The sequence below is a fragment of the Xenopus tropicalis genome, chromosome 5 (assembly GCF_000004195.4).
Source record: "Xenopus tropicalis strain Nigerian chromosome 5, UCB_Xtro_10.0, whole genome shotgun sequence".
NCBI lineage: Eukaryota > Metazoa > Chordata > Amphibia > Anura > Pipidae > Xenopus > Xenopus tropicalis.
In genome coordinates this window covers 102,670,639-102,686,213 of record NC_030681.2, presented here as the reverse complement: position 1 = coordinate 102,686,213, position 15,575 = coordinate 102,670,639, and the positions used below count along the sequence as shown (strand labels likewise).

At 38.8% G+C, this 15,575-nt stretch overlaps 1 protein-coding gene across 15 annotated transcripts in view; it reads left to right on the top strand.

Moving 5' to 3' along the window:
• Positions 1–8,336, top strand: part of tnk2 (tyrosine kinase, non-receptor, 2) — a 95,353-nt gene extending 87,017 nt beyond the window's left edge. For 9 of the 15 annotated variants that reach the window (XM_031901449.1, XM_031901448.1, XM_031901447.1 and 6 more), the window contains 4 exons: positions 3,167–3,217; positions 3,343–3,438; positions 4,381–4,508; positions 7,882–8,336. In XM_031901449.1, the coding sequence (XP_031757309.1) occupies positions 3,167–3,217; positions 3,343–3,438; positions 4,381–4,508; positions 7,882–7,888 (282 nt within the window). In that variant the 3' untranslated portion in view covers positions 7,889–8,336. 15 annotated transcript variants of the gene reach the window in all.
• Positions 8,337–15,575: the final 7,239 nt, after the last annotated feature.

The window sequence follows — 15,575 nt, the reverse complement described above, 5'->3', positions numbered from 1 at the left end:
CATATTTGGTAACAACACTCAGATCGAATACAGAACTTGTCTTAATGCGTCATCAAATTGTTAATTGCCAAGAGCTGAAGGGTAATGGCCACTGGGAGATTTGTTGCCCACAGTTAAGTCTGTGCTACCGCGGCATTTTGGATTGCAACTGGCAATAATGTATGTAGCCTGAGGGAAAGCATTTTCAGAAGACTTGTCACCCACATTAGCACAGATGTAACTGCAGACCACAGATCTCCCTGTGTGCCATCACACGTTTGTCTTTTTTAAATCAAACAAGTAAGGATTTTGTAGATAAATCCCCATATGGAGTACATAAATATAGCAGAAGACATTTTATAGATGAGAACTGAAGTGTACCACTGATATTTCTGGTGGACAGTGGCATTGTTGGAACCCTAGCAAGAGGTCATTCGCTATAATATTTCAATCTTAGTGCAAAGAAAGCAAGGAAATCATTATCACCAACCCAGAACAGCACAACATTGCTAGTTTTTGTACAGGGCATGACCGTAGATCATTTCTAAGCTAACTGCGCCATCTAATGACCACAAAGTGAACTGCATTCCACAGAACTTGATTGTAGACATACCACACCAGTAAAAAGCTGTGTATAGTTTTATGCAAAGCAAGTTACAACTCAGTATGTATATATATATATACACACACACACAGAAATGATAAAAAAAAAGCTGCACTCCCTTAAAAATGGGTGCCTAAAACCAAAAAATATAATACATACAGTGAAAGTGGTCCGCACTCTAAATATCTGTGTTTCACACAAGTGCTTTATTCTATAAATATCATCAATGTTTCTGCTCTCCGATGGAAGAATTCTGCACTTCACAGGACTTATAATATCCCAAAAAATTTTTATGAGGGAGACTGCTGCTTTGGCCCCTCCAGGACCTTTATCAAAGGTGATAAAGGCCCTGGTGGGGCCAAAACATCAGTCTCCCTCAATAAGAAATTGTTTTAAATATTATAAGTCCTAAAACTTACAAACATTTCATGACTGCACCCAGGCAAAGTATTCTCCTTACACGTGAGTGCCTACCCTACAAGATTTCTATTTCACTTTGGAAGTGTAACACCAATATAAAGAAATTGGCACAAGTGGAAAGAACAGCATGCTTCTACACAGTATTTACACTTGCACCAGAACCGTAAAATCATCTTACACAGGATTTAACACAACATACAGTGGCAGTGTATCTGATGTACCCATCTTTTACACATGTTTATAGCTGAAATTTTTTAGAGGATATTGTGCATCTTTAAAACATTGTGATTTAAGGATGATCTTTTTTAACTACCAAAGCAAATGATTTATGCTATTGTATTTCTTCCTAGTTTTTGTAACAGACTGCCTAAAGAAGGTGTATTTCTATGGTGTCCACTTTAAATAACATTTGTTGTGCTGATGCTGTTCTGTTATGATGTAAAATAAAGTGTTTTTGGGGCTCACCAATATAAATGGGCATGTATTGGTGGTGGGATCCTAAACAAAACAGTTCAGTATCACCACTGCCAGAGACAATACTACATGGAAACAATAGAATAATAAAACATATTACTGTTTACTAAGGCAGCAACATTTCTTTCCCCCTGCATAAAAGAAAACCACATTCATATCATTATGTTTTGTTCTTCTTGAGAAAAGGGGTCTCTCAAAAGACTTTATACTCCTGCAAGCTTTATCCATTCTATATAGTAACCTTAATATTAGCATGCTTAGCTCATGGACCTCTTTCAATAACCAAGCTGACCTGCGCTTGTGGGGATTCTTTGCACCACATACAGTTTGCGAGAAATATTTAAGCAGTTGCTAGTGGCCCTGCCAATCATACTCCATATCTAGATCTGGGTAATAAGCCCGGTGTATTGTGAAAATACAGTATGCCATACAAGGTTGACTTTTGGGTTTTCCAGGTGGTTGGCGCATGGGCTGTAAGGGCAGATAGCATTGTTCACAATAGCATTGTTCTGTGTGTCTAATTGATGGTAATCTAACAGGAAGTGCACGGAGCTGCTGCAGGGCGCGGGCCCCGGTGGGCCCTCCACACCCTAGTCTGACCCTGTTTCTGCTGATTGGCTCAGATCACACATTCCTAAGGGGGAGGGGTACTTAGCATTCTTGAGAGAGGGGGAGCAGGAGAGGGGAGAAAGCTGAGCAGACTCTGGCACAGGAATTACAGAGACAAGGAAGGAGACAAGAAATCCTGTTTCTTTTGATAGAGGGCTCAATGCAGCGTTTCTGTGAGTGCTTATGTTACCTTTCATTCTACCTTTCATTCACAGAATCTTTGTGTTTTAGGGCATGTTGTGTTAACTATTAAGTGTGACTGTCACTTTAACCGCCCACAATCAATTAATATGAGAACATTAAAATGTTATGACTTCTAATTATATGACCATAATTACTGTGAATGTATGCATTATATGATCACTTGAATCTATCTAGGGGGGATAATGCAATCTTTTGTAGATATTACAATTTTCTTTTATTATTCCTTTTATGTTTTGTTTTTATTGTTCGGTTGTTGTATCCTTAAATCCTACTTAATCCTATTGTGTATACTGTCTATGATTAATTGGCATGTAGTCCAAAACACGTAAGGCTTTTATGGACAGAACTCTAAGGAAAAATATCGTTTTTACTTTATTTGGTTTGTTAAGATGGAGTTTTGAAGGTAATTACAGGGTTCTGACCGTTTTCTGCATTGCTCCAAACTCTCCTGTACCTTCAGCTTAAAGTTCAAGGCCATAAGGGCACATAGTCCATCCATGGAACATGTCAGTTATGCCCTCCAACTAGATGCCTTATAGCTTATGTCCCATACACTGGTTCAGCATGCTGCACTTATGACTGACAGATAGTGTGGCAAATCCCAGGCATTTCTGTTATGCTGGAAAATATATTGAGCCGTGAGCCAGAGAAATGAAAAGTGTAATCCATGCTCCATTCATATGGGTCCTGTGACTGTTCTGCTGCAGCTGCAGCTTAAGATTCCAGCATACCTTGGGTTAGTATTGCATTGAGGAGCAACTCAAAAATGTTACTCCCATGAGGGGTCACTTGTCACTATTATTATAATTATCACTTTGTATTTATATAGTGCTGGCGCATTAACGCAGTGCTTGACAGAGAATGTTCATCTTTCAGTTGCACTCCCACTGGAGCTTACCATCTAAGCTTCTATTCACTCACACCAAGGTCAGTTTCTTGGGGAACCAATTATAAAATAGCTGCATTTTTCTACCTTTATGCATTTGCCTTAATGTCACATGTGGAGCTTATTGTTTAAAGACCTATTGATAAAATAAGGATATTTGTTTCAGGTTCAGGACACGGTCCATGGAGTGACAACTGAGGAATGTCAGACAGCTTTACAGAACCATGGCTGGAATGTACAAAAAGCAGTCCAGTATTTAAAGGTAACATATCTCCTAAGTAGCATGCACCCTTTAAAAATTGGCTAGCTGTAAGGATGTTTCTTTCTTCCTAATATTTCTTCCCCACCTGTCAGCCATGAGCAACATGCATCTTTCTTGTCTCTAAAGAGGATGTTCACTGTTAAATTAACTTTTAGTATGATGTAAATATAAATATTCTGAGACAAATTGCAGTTGGTTTTCATTTTTTGTGGATTCTTAGTTATTTAACTTTTTGTTCAGCAGCTCTCCCATTTTGAATTTCAGGTTGCTAGGATCTTGTTTACCTTAGCAACCAGGGAGGGGTTTCAGAGAGAGACTGGAATATGAATAGGAGGGGGAGAAGGTAACAATAACAGTAACAGTAAAATTGTAGCCTCACAGGGCAATAGTTTTTTGGTTGCTGGGGTCAGTTACTTCTATTTTAAAAGTTGGGAAGATTTAAAAGAGGAAGGTAAATCATTTAAAAACTATAAAAAATAAATAATGAAGACCAATTGCAATGCTGTTAATAGCACCACCCCTTTAAGCTTGTTGCAAGCAAGGCCCTAGGGTCCAGTTTTTATTCTGTAGCTCTTGTTAGTTGAATTATTGTAAGACCATTGTTCTAAATTAATGTAAAGCACTGTGTGACTTCCTGGTGCTATATAAATAAGTCAAAGTGATGATGTGCTTCAATTTTTGTTTAATTTATATTTAGTTAAAAAGGTGAGTGGGATAGATTGGGGCTCATTACATAAAGACCCATATAGAATAACTTATGTAAACAAAAATGCATCTTTTATTTCTATTTCATATTATCTTGCTTGTATTGCCTACAAGATGTTTGATGCAAGAGTTGGGGAAAGTTGTTGCTGTGGTTTTATCTCTCCCCTGTAGATCCATCTGCCAGGATTCATGAATGAATTATTGGGGACACTTAAGGTTGTGGGGTTTTTTTTGCAGGTTGAGCAGCTGTTCTGCCTTGGATTAAAGACCCGAATAGAGTGTCACAAAGTACTGGAGATGTTTGACTGGAACCTGGAAACTGCCAGTTCCCACCTACTTGAATCATACAGTGGGATACAGCAAAAGTATGTATGCAAACCCTTTACTAGATTCTAGTGGTCCCCAACCAGTGGCTCAGGAGCAACATGTTTGCTTAACACCCCTTTGATGTTGCTCCCAGTGCCTTCAAAGTAGGTGCCCATTTTTAAATCTCTGGCTTGGAGGCAAGTTTAGGAAGCAGAACAGAGATACAGTTTTACTCCACACAGAGCCTCCTGTAGGCTAGCAGTCCAAATGGGGCTACCAAATAGCCAATTACAGCCCTTATTTTGCATCCCCAAATAACTTTTTTCATTCTTGTGTGGCTCACCAACACTTTTTTAATAAGAGGGTGGCTCACAAGTACAAAAGTTTGGGGATCCCTGGGCTAAAACATGTTAGCATGTTACTGATGCATGGTCAAGTGGGAATCACCTGAAAAGTGCACAGGCTTGTGCCTTCAAGCAATTCACATAAGGACTAGTGGAGGGTGATTTTTAGCCCCACATGTTTGGACAATTAATAAAAATACTTTTGGCAAAATGCCTGAAATCTCTGTGTGCCATTAACTGAGGGGTATGTAACTCTCACTGTCTTATTTTTACATCCTTAATCATTAACATGTGTTCCTAATTTGAAAGTAGAGTAGAAGTTTTACATGGTATAAAGAAAGTTTTTTTTAGTCTGTAATGCTGTGTAGTAAGTTATACCAACAGTGCTTTTTATGTGGATTGTAAAGGACCTGGGAGGTGGTGGAACCATGTACATGAACCCAGGTACCTTGGGCTGGTGATCATTTTTACAGAAATGGCACGCCAGTCTTAGGTGTACCCCCTAGTAAGTTAAAACTAACATTGGCAGTGATTTTAGGGGTTTATTTGTCCTTTTTAATAAAGGGTATTCTTTTCTAATTTTGATCTGAGTGAAACAATATATATATATATATTACACAAGAGCCATGAGTATCCTGTAAATTATATCCTTAGAAACAGTGCTTAGTGATGCAGTTTCTGTCTCATGACTCATTGAAACTTGTGTGGATATGAGATAGTCACCTCCAAGGGTGAGATGAGGATATGAGAAGTCACCTCCAAGTTCCATGACCTTTATAAAGCACTCAGCCTTCAGCCTCATGCCTTTATATGGTCATTAAGCGCCTTGGTAATATCCTTTTACATTATTCAGTAAATATAATATAATTTTGCGTTTTCATAATAAAGTTGATAAAGAATACATTCTGTGTATGTAGATTCACCCGCAGGCCCCCCCAACTTAGATGGATTCTGTTCTCAAGCTAGCCTTAGTTACATCAACTATAGTCTTGAAGACAAAACAGCCTATTTGGCAGCTCCTTGTTATTTGTGCTGTGAACATTTCAAAGCGTGTACACTGGTAAACTCACAGCACTTATGTTCATACGTTTCTTATGACATATTCTACTGTCATAAAGTCTATATCAGGGGTCCCCAACCTTTCTTACTCGTGAGCCACAGTCAAATGTAAAAAAATTTGGAGAGCAACACAAGCATCATAAATGTTGATTTCATGGAGGTTACATAGTTACATAGGGTTGAAAAAAGACCATTGTCCATCAAGTTCAACCCATCCGAGTAAACCCAGCACACAACCTATACTAACCAATCTATACACTCACATACATAAACTATATATATACAACCAGTAATACTAACTGTAGATATTAGTATCACAATAGCCTTGGATATTCTGCTTGTTCAAAAACTCATCCAGGCCCCTCTTAAAGGCATTAACAGAATCTGCCATTACCACATCACTAGGAAGGGCATTCCACAGCCTCACTGCCCTCACCGTGAAAAACCACCTACGCTGCTTCAAATGGAAGCTCCGTTCCTCTAATCTAAAGGGGTGACCTCTGGTGCGCTGATTGTTTTTATGGGAAAAAAGAACATCCCCCATCTGCCTATAATCCCCTCTAATGTACTTGTACAGAGTAATCATGTCCCCTCGCAAGCGCCTCTTTTCCAGAGAAAACAACCCCAACCTCGACAGTCTAACCTCATAGCTTAAATCTTCCATCCCCTTTACCAGTTTAGTTGCACGTCTCTGCACTCTCTCCAGCTCATTAATATCCTTCTTAAGGACTGGAGCCCAAAACTGCACCGCATACTCAAGGTGAGGCCTTACCAGGCACCTATAAAGCGGCAAAAATATGTCCTCATCCCTTGAGTCAATGCCCTTTTTTATACAAGACAGCACTTTATTTGCTGTAGTAGCCACAGAATGACACTGCCTGGAATTAGACAACTTGTGATCTACAAAAACCCCTAGATCCTTCTCCATTAAGGATGCCCCCAACACACTACCATTCAGTAGATAGTTTGCGTTTATATTATTTCTACCAAAGTGCATAACTTTGCACTTGTCAACATTGAACCTCATTTTCCAGTTTGCTGCCCAGTTTTCCAATTTTGTCAAATCGCTCTGCAAAGCGGCAGCATCCTGCATGGAACTTATAGTTTTGCACAATTTAGGGGCTGATTTACTTACCCACGAACGGGTCGAATGGAGTCCGATTGCGTTTTTTTCGTAATGATCGGTACTTTGCGATTTTTTCGTATGTTTTGCGATTTTTTCGGATTCTTTACGAATTTTTCGGATCCAATACGATTTTTGCGTAAAAACGCGAGTTTTCCTATCCATTACGAAAGTTGCGTAAAAAGTTGCGCATTTTGCGTAGCGTTAAAACTTACGCGAAAAATGCGCAACTTTTCGCGTAAGTTTTAACGCTACGAAAAATGCGCAACTTTTTACGCAACTTTCGTAATGGATACGAAAAACTCGCGTTTTTACGCAAAAATCGTATTGGTAACGAAAAATTCGTACAGAATCCGAAAAAATCGCAAAACATACGAAAAAGTCGCAAAATGTTCGTTTTCAAGTCGGAACTTTTCCAATTCGGGTCGGATTCGTGGGTTAGTAAATCAGCCCCTTAGTGTCATCAGCAAAAATAGGTTGCCAAATAAGGGCTAAGATTGGCTATTAGGTAGCCCCTATGCACACTATCAGCTTACAGGGGGCTTTATTTGGTAGTAAATCTTGTTTTTATTCAACCAAAACTTGCCACCAAGTCAGGAATTCAAAAATAACTACCTGGTTTGGGGGCACCGAGAGCAACATCCAAGGGGTTGGGGAGCAACATGTTGCTCACGAGCCACTGGCTGGGGATCACTGCTCTATTTAAACCTAGTGCTGTCTTTGTTCTGTTGTTCTGACTATCTTTTGCTCAGAACCCACATACATGTTTAATTAACCTTACCTAATTACCTCAAACGGCTTTCAGTATCTGAAACTTCCATAACAAGGTCAACACTAGACAAGAAAGAAAGAAATTGCTGGCATTTATTCTGACCATACTTTTTTTTTGTTTTTGTTTTTTTACAGGCGATGATGTTGTGCCCTTGGTGGGAGTGCTTTTTGGCATTAAATAACTTACCTGCACAACTTAACCATCTGGATTCATCTACTCCAAATATCCAGCTACAGAAGAAGTGCATTCTATATGTGCTCAAGTTTATGAACCTGCACGCATGGCAGCTTTCTTCCCCCAGAGGGGTGGACCGACCCAGTGTTCTGCTACATAGACTCATGTTAATGTTGCATTTTCTCTTTTAAATGTTTGTCAGTTTCTTCCTACCCATTGTTCATTTTGTTAACTCATTGTTTTTATAAAAGAGATGTGTAATTTTAATATATATATATATATAAATATCTCTCTATATATATATGAATATATATAAATATAAGATATAAAGTTTATTTGGAGAAAAGAAAAATTAAGCCAAAATATGGAAATCTGACATTATTTACTTTACATGAAGTAAAAACATACAACAGAACATCATTCAACTAAAATGTAGGGAGGTTTTGTGTGGACAAGATTAAGTATGCAATACCCCACAACATTGGTTGGCAGTTATGAGGTGAAATAATACTTTTATTAGGACATGGGAACAGTAATACCAAAAAATCAAAGTTATTAAAATGTAATGTACTGTTGCCCTGCACTGTTAAAAACTGTGTAGCCATTGAAGCAGCCATTCAAGTTGAAATAGGGCTAAATGGCACAGGTTACATAGCAGATAACAGATATACTCTGTAGAATACAATGGTGCTTTACAGAGCTTATCTGATATCTGCTGTGCTACTATTTTTAATTGGAATGGTTGCCCCTTGGCAAAGAAGCGGGTTTTGTTTCTATAAACTATAATAGTGTTTCTGACTCAAACCTACAGCTTACATTTTAATTTTGGAGTTCCTTTTAAGAACTTGTGGTCAATCACATAAGTCTTTATTGCAATGCACCATAGAATACTTGAACTTGATAGGTGTTTTTTTTCAACCCTTACTACTTTATACTACTTTGTACATGAAAAATGTTTATCCAGGTGAATCTGTATCTGAGGCATATTGTGTTAAAGGAACTACACTCTCTGGGGCGAATGTGTGTTACCGTACACATTTACCCCACAGGCTCAACAAATGACTCTGGATCAAACTGTGGCTGAACTAGCAGGTCCCCAGGGACATTAAACTTTATTTAGGCAAACTCAGCACTGCATATTAAAGTTAATGAGACTCTCTACCATCAGCATTGCAGGTCTCTATATGAACATATCACAAGACAGTCCATATAAAACTTTTTCATATAAAATAAAATATTTTTTCTTATAAAAAAAAAAATCTATTACGTGCAACTGGAATATCTAAATATGAAACATTGCCTCATATTACATCACTCCCTCTGACTTGAGCCACCGTGCCTGTAAAGGTGCTTCTGATGCACAAGAATGGGACATATTCATACCCTTACAAGTTATTTATTGGAAGATGCTGGACAAAAAAAATCCAACTAAATTCACAGGCATTTGTTGACACAGGGTGGGTTGGGGGGGAAATTAGCAGAAGCGAGGAGCAGACGGGGGAACAATATGTCTGTGCCAAATATAGGAACCTTCCTCGCAGCTCCATTTTGGTAAAAATACCCACCCCATGAGACTGTGACCAAGTCAACACCTGCCTGACCATTTTGCTGTGAAAGTGTTATAGAGATTAAATAAATAAATGCTTTTTGTATTTAGAACAGAAGCAGGAGGCTGGCTTACATGGGAAGATGTGAGGAATTAGCAGCAGATAGGAAGAGAAACAAAGGAAGGTTGACATATAAGGGTAAAAGCATGTCTCCTCTGTCTCTGCTCCCATTTTGGGGAGGCCCATATGTCAGCATTCTAATTTTTGTGGTTTGAAATGTTTTTGAAACCACAAGAAAATCATTTTCTCTTAAACCATAAATGCCAAGTGACTTATTAAAGCAGCCTTTTAAAAGAAGCGGGGAAAAAAAAACATTTTGTTGCGCAAATGAAAGCATCAAACAAATGTGAAAACCTCTAAAACCATGGCAGCTGCTATTGACTTGTACATATCCTCAACAGCTTTTAGATGGCATATTTTTACTTTTAGATTTGTCGCAGTTTTGACACATAATAAATAAGAAAAAAATGCATTTTTCCCATGATAAATTTGTATTTTCTTTTTGCAAAAAATACGAATTGTCAACAAAAAACCCCACAACCTTTAGTAAATGCCCCCTTTAGTGTTATCAGGTGTTTTTATTTCTGCTGCTATATTGTTGCAATGTATTTTATATGGGGTATTTATACACAAGAGTATTCTCTTGCTAATAACATAAAATCATTCGTATAGAAGCCTGTTCCTAAATTTATTTTGCCATGAACCCAGGATTGTAGATCTAATAAAAAAAACACTTCATTGTGCAAGAGTACATCTGCTGGGAACATTAGAGGGAAGACACATGGAGCTACTAGTAGCAGCTACTTGTGGCTACTGAAATAGACAATGCTGATCATTTACTGATAATTGTCTCTACCTGTGTTTTAGCAGAGGCAATATTGTCTATGGCAGGGTATTTTCTGGAGTTTAGTAGTTGCGAAAAAGTAACTGCTACCAAGTAGTTCAGTGTGTCTTCACCCTTATTGCCCTGACTCTAATTAAACCCTTAGGCTAATGCCAGACGAGGTGTAGGGTGTATATTTGGGTGCAGGCACATGTAACCTAAATTCGCAAAAAAATGCGAGAGAAGTCTCCCGTTTTTATGCGTATTTCGGCTACATGTGCCTGCACCAGAGCATATCCCATTCATTCGCTTGCAGGCACAAGTAGGAGGCGTAGGGCGGTATTTTCGGCAATCACTTTTCCGCTTGCTGAAAATATACGCCCTTATTTGGGATAAATGAATATACTGACTGAGGTGGAAGGCAACAGGTAAAAGTTTGTTACTTCAGCTGATCAGTGGTTAAAAGTGTGTGTTTTATTCCCACATTTCTTATTTCAGGTGTGTACAAAATAAGGCTGTCTAACTGGCACCCAGTAGCTATACCATATGTATCCTGCAGTCCTGTGAGCAAATGTTTGTGGCTCCACTATAAGGTGCTAAAAAAGGAATTGCTAAAACTTTCAAGGAGAGGGGAGGCAGGGAGGGGTTGAATTTAGCCACAAAATACACAAAATTATATGCGGTTGCTGGCTATACATATTACCATAGGTTAATTATTCAGATTGCACCAAATTGAATTTGAATAATATTTCTTCTGGAATTTACATTGCTGGCAATGAGCATTTCATATTTTTTCCGCCTATGTTTGAATGCAGGCAACACAGCAAACCTTGTATTATTGGCTTTTGGGTACCATGGGCAAAGAGACATTGGCCTTGCATAGTACCTTGCACAGTGCTGCTAAAACTGGTCGAGGAAAGGGACAGCTACTCATGCAAAAATGAGTGTTGTTTCCAGCTATGTAAGTGACCGCAGCTCATTATACCTAATGATGCAAAAATTCCATTTGAATGACTTACCCCCTATGATCTACATTGTTGGCAGTGGCACAGCATTAGGGTATTTTTGTCACCCACACTTTAATGCAGAAAATGAAATGACCCATGTATCATTGCCCTTTGGGTCCCATGTGCAAAGAGACACAGCATAAATAGAAGCATGGACAGAATTTTATATAATAAGAAAGGGATGGGAAACAGAAGGAAGAATGGACAGGGCAAATAGATTAAATAAATATACGTACATACAGTAGGTGCTTTCTGCTTAAAATGCAAACCATGGCAAAATGGTGACTCATTGATATTTATATGTATATGCCAATTTTCTAAGACTTTATAAGGTAATGTATTAGTATCTAAAGGATCAGTTTGGTAAGCGTCTGTTCATACAAATAGTTTGTTGAGGAGCAATCAAAATCCAAAGATGTTTGAGTGGACATATCTAAAGAAACTGGATATCACCAAGAGAGGCTTCTTCAGTGGAAAGGAATTTCAAAGTATGATCCAGTTGCAATGGAACCATGAAACTCATTTTGGCAGGTGTTCATTTTTCCGACTGAACGTGTTCTCTGGTCAGAACTTATTGTCTTCTGGGATCACATGTACCAGAGTCAGGGTGTTCCATTGGTATTCCTGTTTGACCTATGTGGGCATCCACAATCATTCAAAAGCTCCTTTGAAATCCTTGTATGACTTGTGTGCAGACTCAGCATTGCTTATCACATATTCAGCCTAGTGGTGTAGGGTACTGCTTACCACCAGTTTATGTTCTAGTTGGTGGTGGGACCAAAACAACGAAACACTGATCACCACAAATGGGTTCCCTGCATACTTCAGTAGTAAGGTTGCTGCCCTCTTTGATGATAACATACAGCTAAAAAATGGCACTTTCACATCTTCCTTTGTGAACTTGATGGTGTTGTCCACTGCTTTTTAGCCCTGAACCAATGGCTTAATATGGGGGGGGTGACAAAACTTAGATAAAGTGGGAGATTGTATTAGAATAAAGTGGATATTTGAAGATGTGGTTTTTAGTGATGATTGAATAAGTCCCGTTTTGCTGTGCCGGAAAATTAGCAAAATTGCAAAAAATTAGCGAAGCAATTTTTGATGTTCCATTTAGTCCACACTAGCATTATAAATGTGTGTGTTTAGGAGGGAGAAAGTAAAGGTAAATGTGTGGCTCCTGAAAAAAAAGCAGCCTCTGTAAAAAGAATAAGTGCCCTTATAGACACAAATGTGCCATTCTTGCCATGTATAAATGGTAATGGAAGGCTTTGGAATAGGCTAGTAAGGTGGGACATAGTGCGGCATTTGTTTTTCTGCATTTTTCCCCTTTAAAGAAGAACTGGTACAGGGAAAAAAATCACAGGGTGCCTAACAGATTGGCACCCCCTCAAATTCACCCTTCCTTATAATTTTAGCGAGGTGGGGTTGTTTTAAACAAACAATGGTGCAGAAATAAAAATTCTGCCTTTTCTTTTTATTCTAAGCTCCTTGTTCACCAACGCTGTGCTTGACTATTATGTAATATTAGAATGCAAAAACTGCACAGTAGGTAACAGCAAGACAAATGTAGAACAGAAATGTAAGCAATATTCTCACTGGGCAATCCTCTTGCATCTGTAATTAAGCTTCAGTCATCTCATTTGGAGACAGGCAGAGTGCAATTCATTTTACTAGAAAAATACATATTGTGTCCAACAGGGGGCAGCCCTGCCTAAGCCAGTATTATGCATTTACAGTAATAGATATGATTGGCAGCGGGAGAAAGAAGCAGGGTGTATTAGAAAGGTTTATTGGCAGACAACTTTCAAACTGTATTTGCATTTGTGATTGCCTAGGTAACTCTTTGCTAGCTGCTTTCTGCTTTATAATAATGTGCTGCCCTCATGGTTTCTCTTACCTAACTGCTTCATTAGGCTGTAAGGAGAAGCAACAAGAAACATCAGCCTATAATTGTTCTGTTTATGCTGCTAGATAACCCATGAAGGGTTTCCCTGATGTTTGATTCACATTATTAGAACCACAAATCACTATATAAAGACTCAGCAAAAGATGTTTTTGGTTGACAGCGCCACGGAGGAAGGAGGATTTGCAGCACGCATAGTGCGCCGCCTAAATTTTTGGACATGCCCACTTTTTGTGGCCAAAGAAAGCCCCCTTGAAGCCCACCCGCACTGTCCCTCTGCCGCAGGGTTGCCAGACTGGCGGATTTTCTGCCTAATTGGGCTACTAATTTCCAAAGTACACACCTACCAAGGCACATATTTGGGCTAGTTTTTGGAGCCTTCGTGGGTTTGTAGTTTGGAAACTAGCCAAAGATTTTTTCCTCTGACATACCTATTAACTATTCAATTAGCCTACAGTTAAGATTAATATAAAACTACAATTCCCAGCATGCAATTGGACTGTATAGACAGAAGCTCGCTTTTCTATTCCATTTTGCTGAACCTGAAGCAGCAAAACTACTATAACCTGCATGGACTGGGCACAGAGGGCAGGGAAACATCAGTCATCCCAGTAACTGGAGAGAGGGCACATAGCATGGGCAGTGATTATACACTTTAAAAAGGCAAGTTTTTCCATATATACTTCTTTTTTAGGGGTTCTTTTCATTGCGCATATTGGACTATTTTCTGGATACTTTCAAAGTGGCTTTTGGTTAGTTTTGGGCTGGCTTTAGAACTGACTTTGGCTAGTTTTGAAAAATAAATCTGGCAACCTTGCTCTGCCACCTGGGCTGCTAGCCCCTCGGCCTGCGCTGCCCGCCCTTCTGCCTCCATTTAGCCCAAACTTCCAAAGCCGGGAGGGTGGAAATTCTGGGTGGGCCATGGCCCCCCAGTGCCAATATAAAGACTGCACCGTCAAGTGCACTTTTTTCTGGCAATCTGTACCCTCCAGAGGTTGCTAAACTGCAACTCTTGGAACCCCTGCCAGTTGGATGATCAAAGCTGTATTACAGCAACTTATGAAGGGTTGCAAGTTGCTAGTGGTAAAAAGAGTAAAATACAAAGTTAGTATCAGGATGGGAAAAGGGGGGCAAGTGACAAAAAAGTCTGTTAACTGTACATTAAAATCTGTAAACCTTCCTTAAACAGAAGATATCCACATGAACCTTACTATAAGAATAGTAATGCCTTATATCCTAGGCCCTAGGCACACAGGTCACTCTGGCTTTACCATGTCTGTAGACTAGGGCGGGTTATTTCATCACTTGTAAAGCTTAGGTGCAACGTGGCCTGTGTTGGATCTGCCTGTGTGTATTTATTTTATATGTTTTACTTTGTGAAAATGAATAGTAAGTAACATGGGGGCAAATATTGCTGTGGTAAATCCCAGATTATTGAATAAAAACAATTTGGTGTTTTACAATATTAACCTCCTAAATGCACAGAGCAGCCGTATAGATGTAAATTGTAACAAAGATTGAACTCTACTCCAGAAGCAGCCATAGTCAAAACATCACCTTTGCTTCATGCTAAACTATATCATTGACGGAAGTCTATGCCTTTGTTCAGTGATGTTTTGTGCACCAAGAGGCCAAACAGTAATTACTGTATCTATTCTTTCTCCACCAACTCGATCCTCCTTAATATCTACCAGGTTGACTCTGGCTCTGGAACCTTCATTGGGATTACACAGTGTTCTTCTGATAATAACAGGATATTAATTATTCAGTTTTACATTTACATGCTGATTTACTAACAGTTACTGTGGTGAAGGTGTTTAAATCATGTGTCTGACAGGGCAAATAATAAGAATGTGGACTTATGGAAGGTCACCAACACATTTTCATTTTTTTTAAGAACAGGACTCTAAGTGCCAGGCTCCTAACAAAAACGTTCAAGTTATCCTTTTTTTTTGCGGATTGTTGAGAAACAATTGACTTTCTTTTTTTGTTAACAAATATGTTTAGTTACTGTTAAAAACTTCCATTGAATAGTCAGATTTGAATAAGATGCCTGAGCCTTTAAATGCCAAACAGTACACTATAGCCCAAAATGTTCCTATATAGTATATTACAGGTATCGGACCCCTTATCTGGAAACCCGTTATCCAGAAAGCTCCGAATTACGGAATGCCCGTCTCCCATAGACTCCATTTTAATCAAATAATTCAGAATTTTAAAACTGATTTCCTTTTTCTATGTAGAAATAAAACAGAACCTTGTAATTGATCCCAACTAAGATATAATTAATTCTTATTGGATGCAAAACAATCCT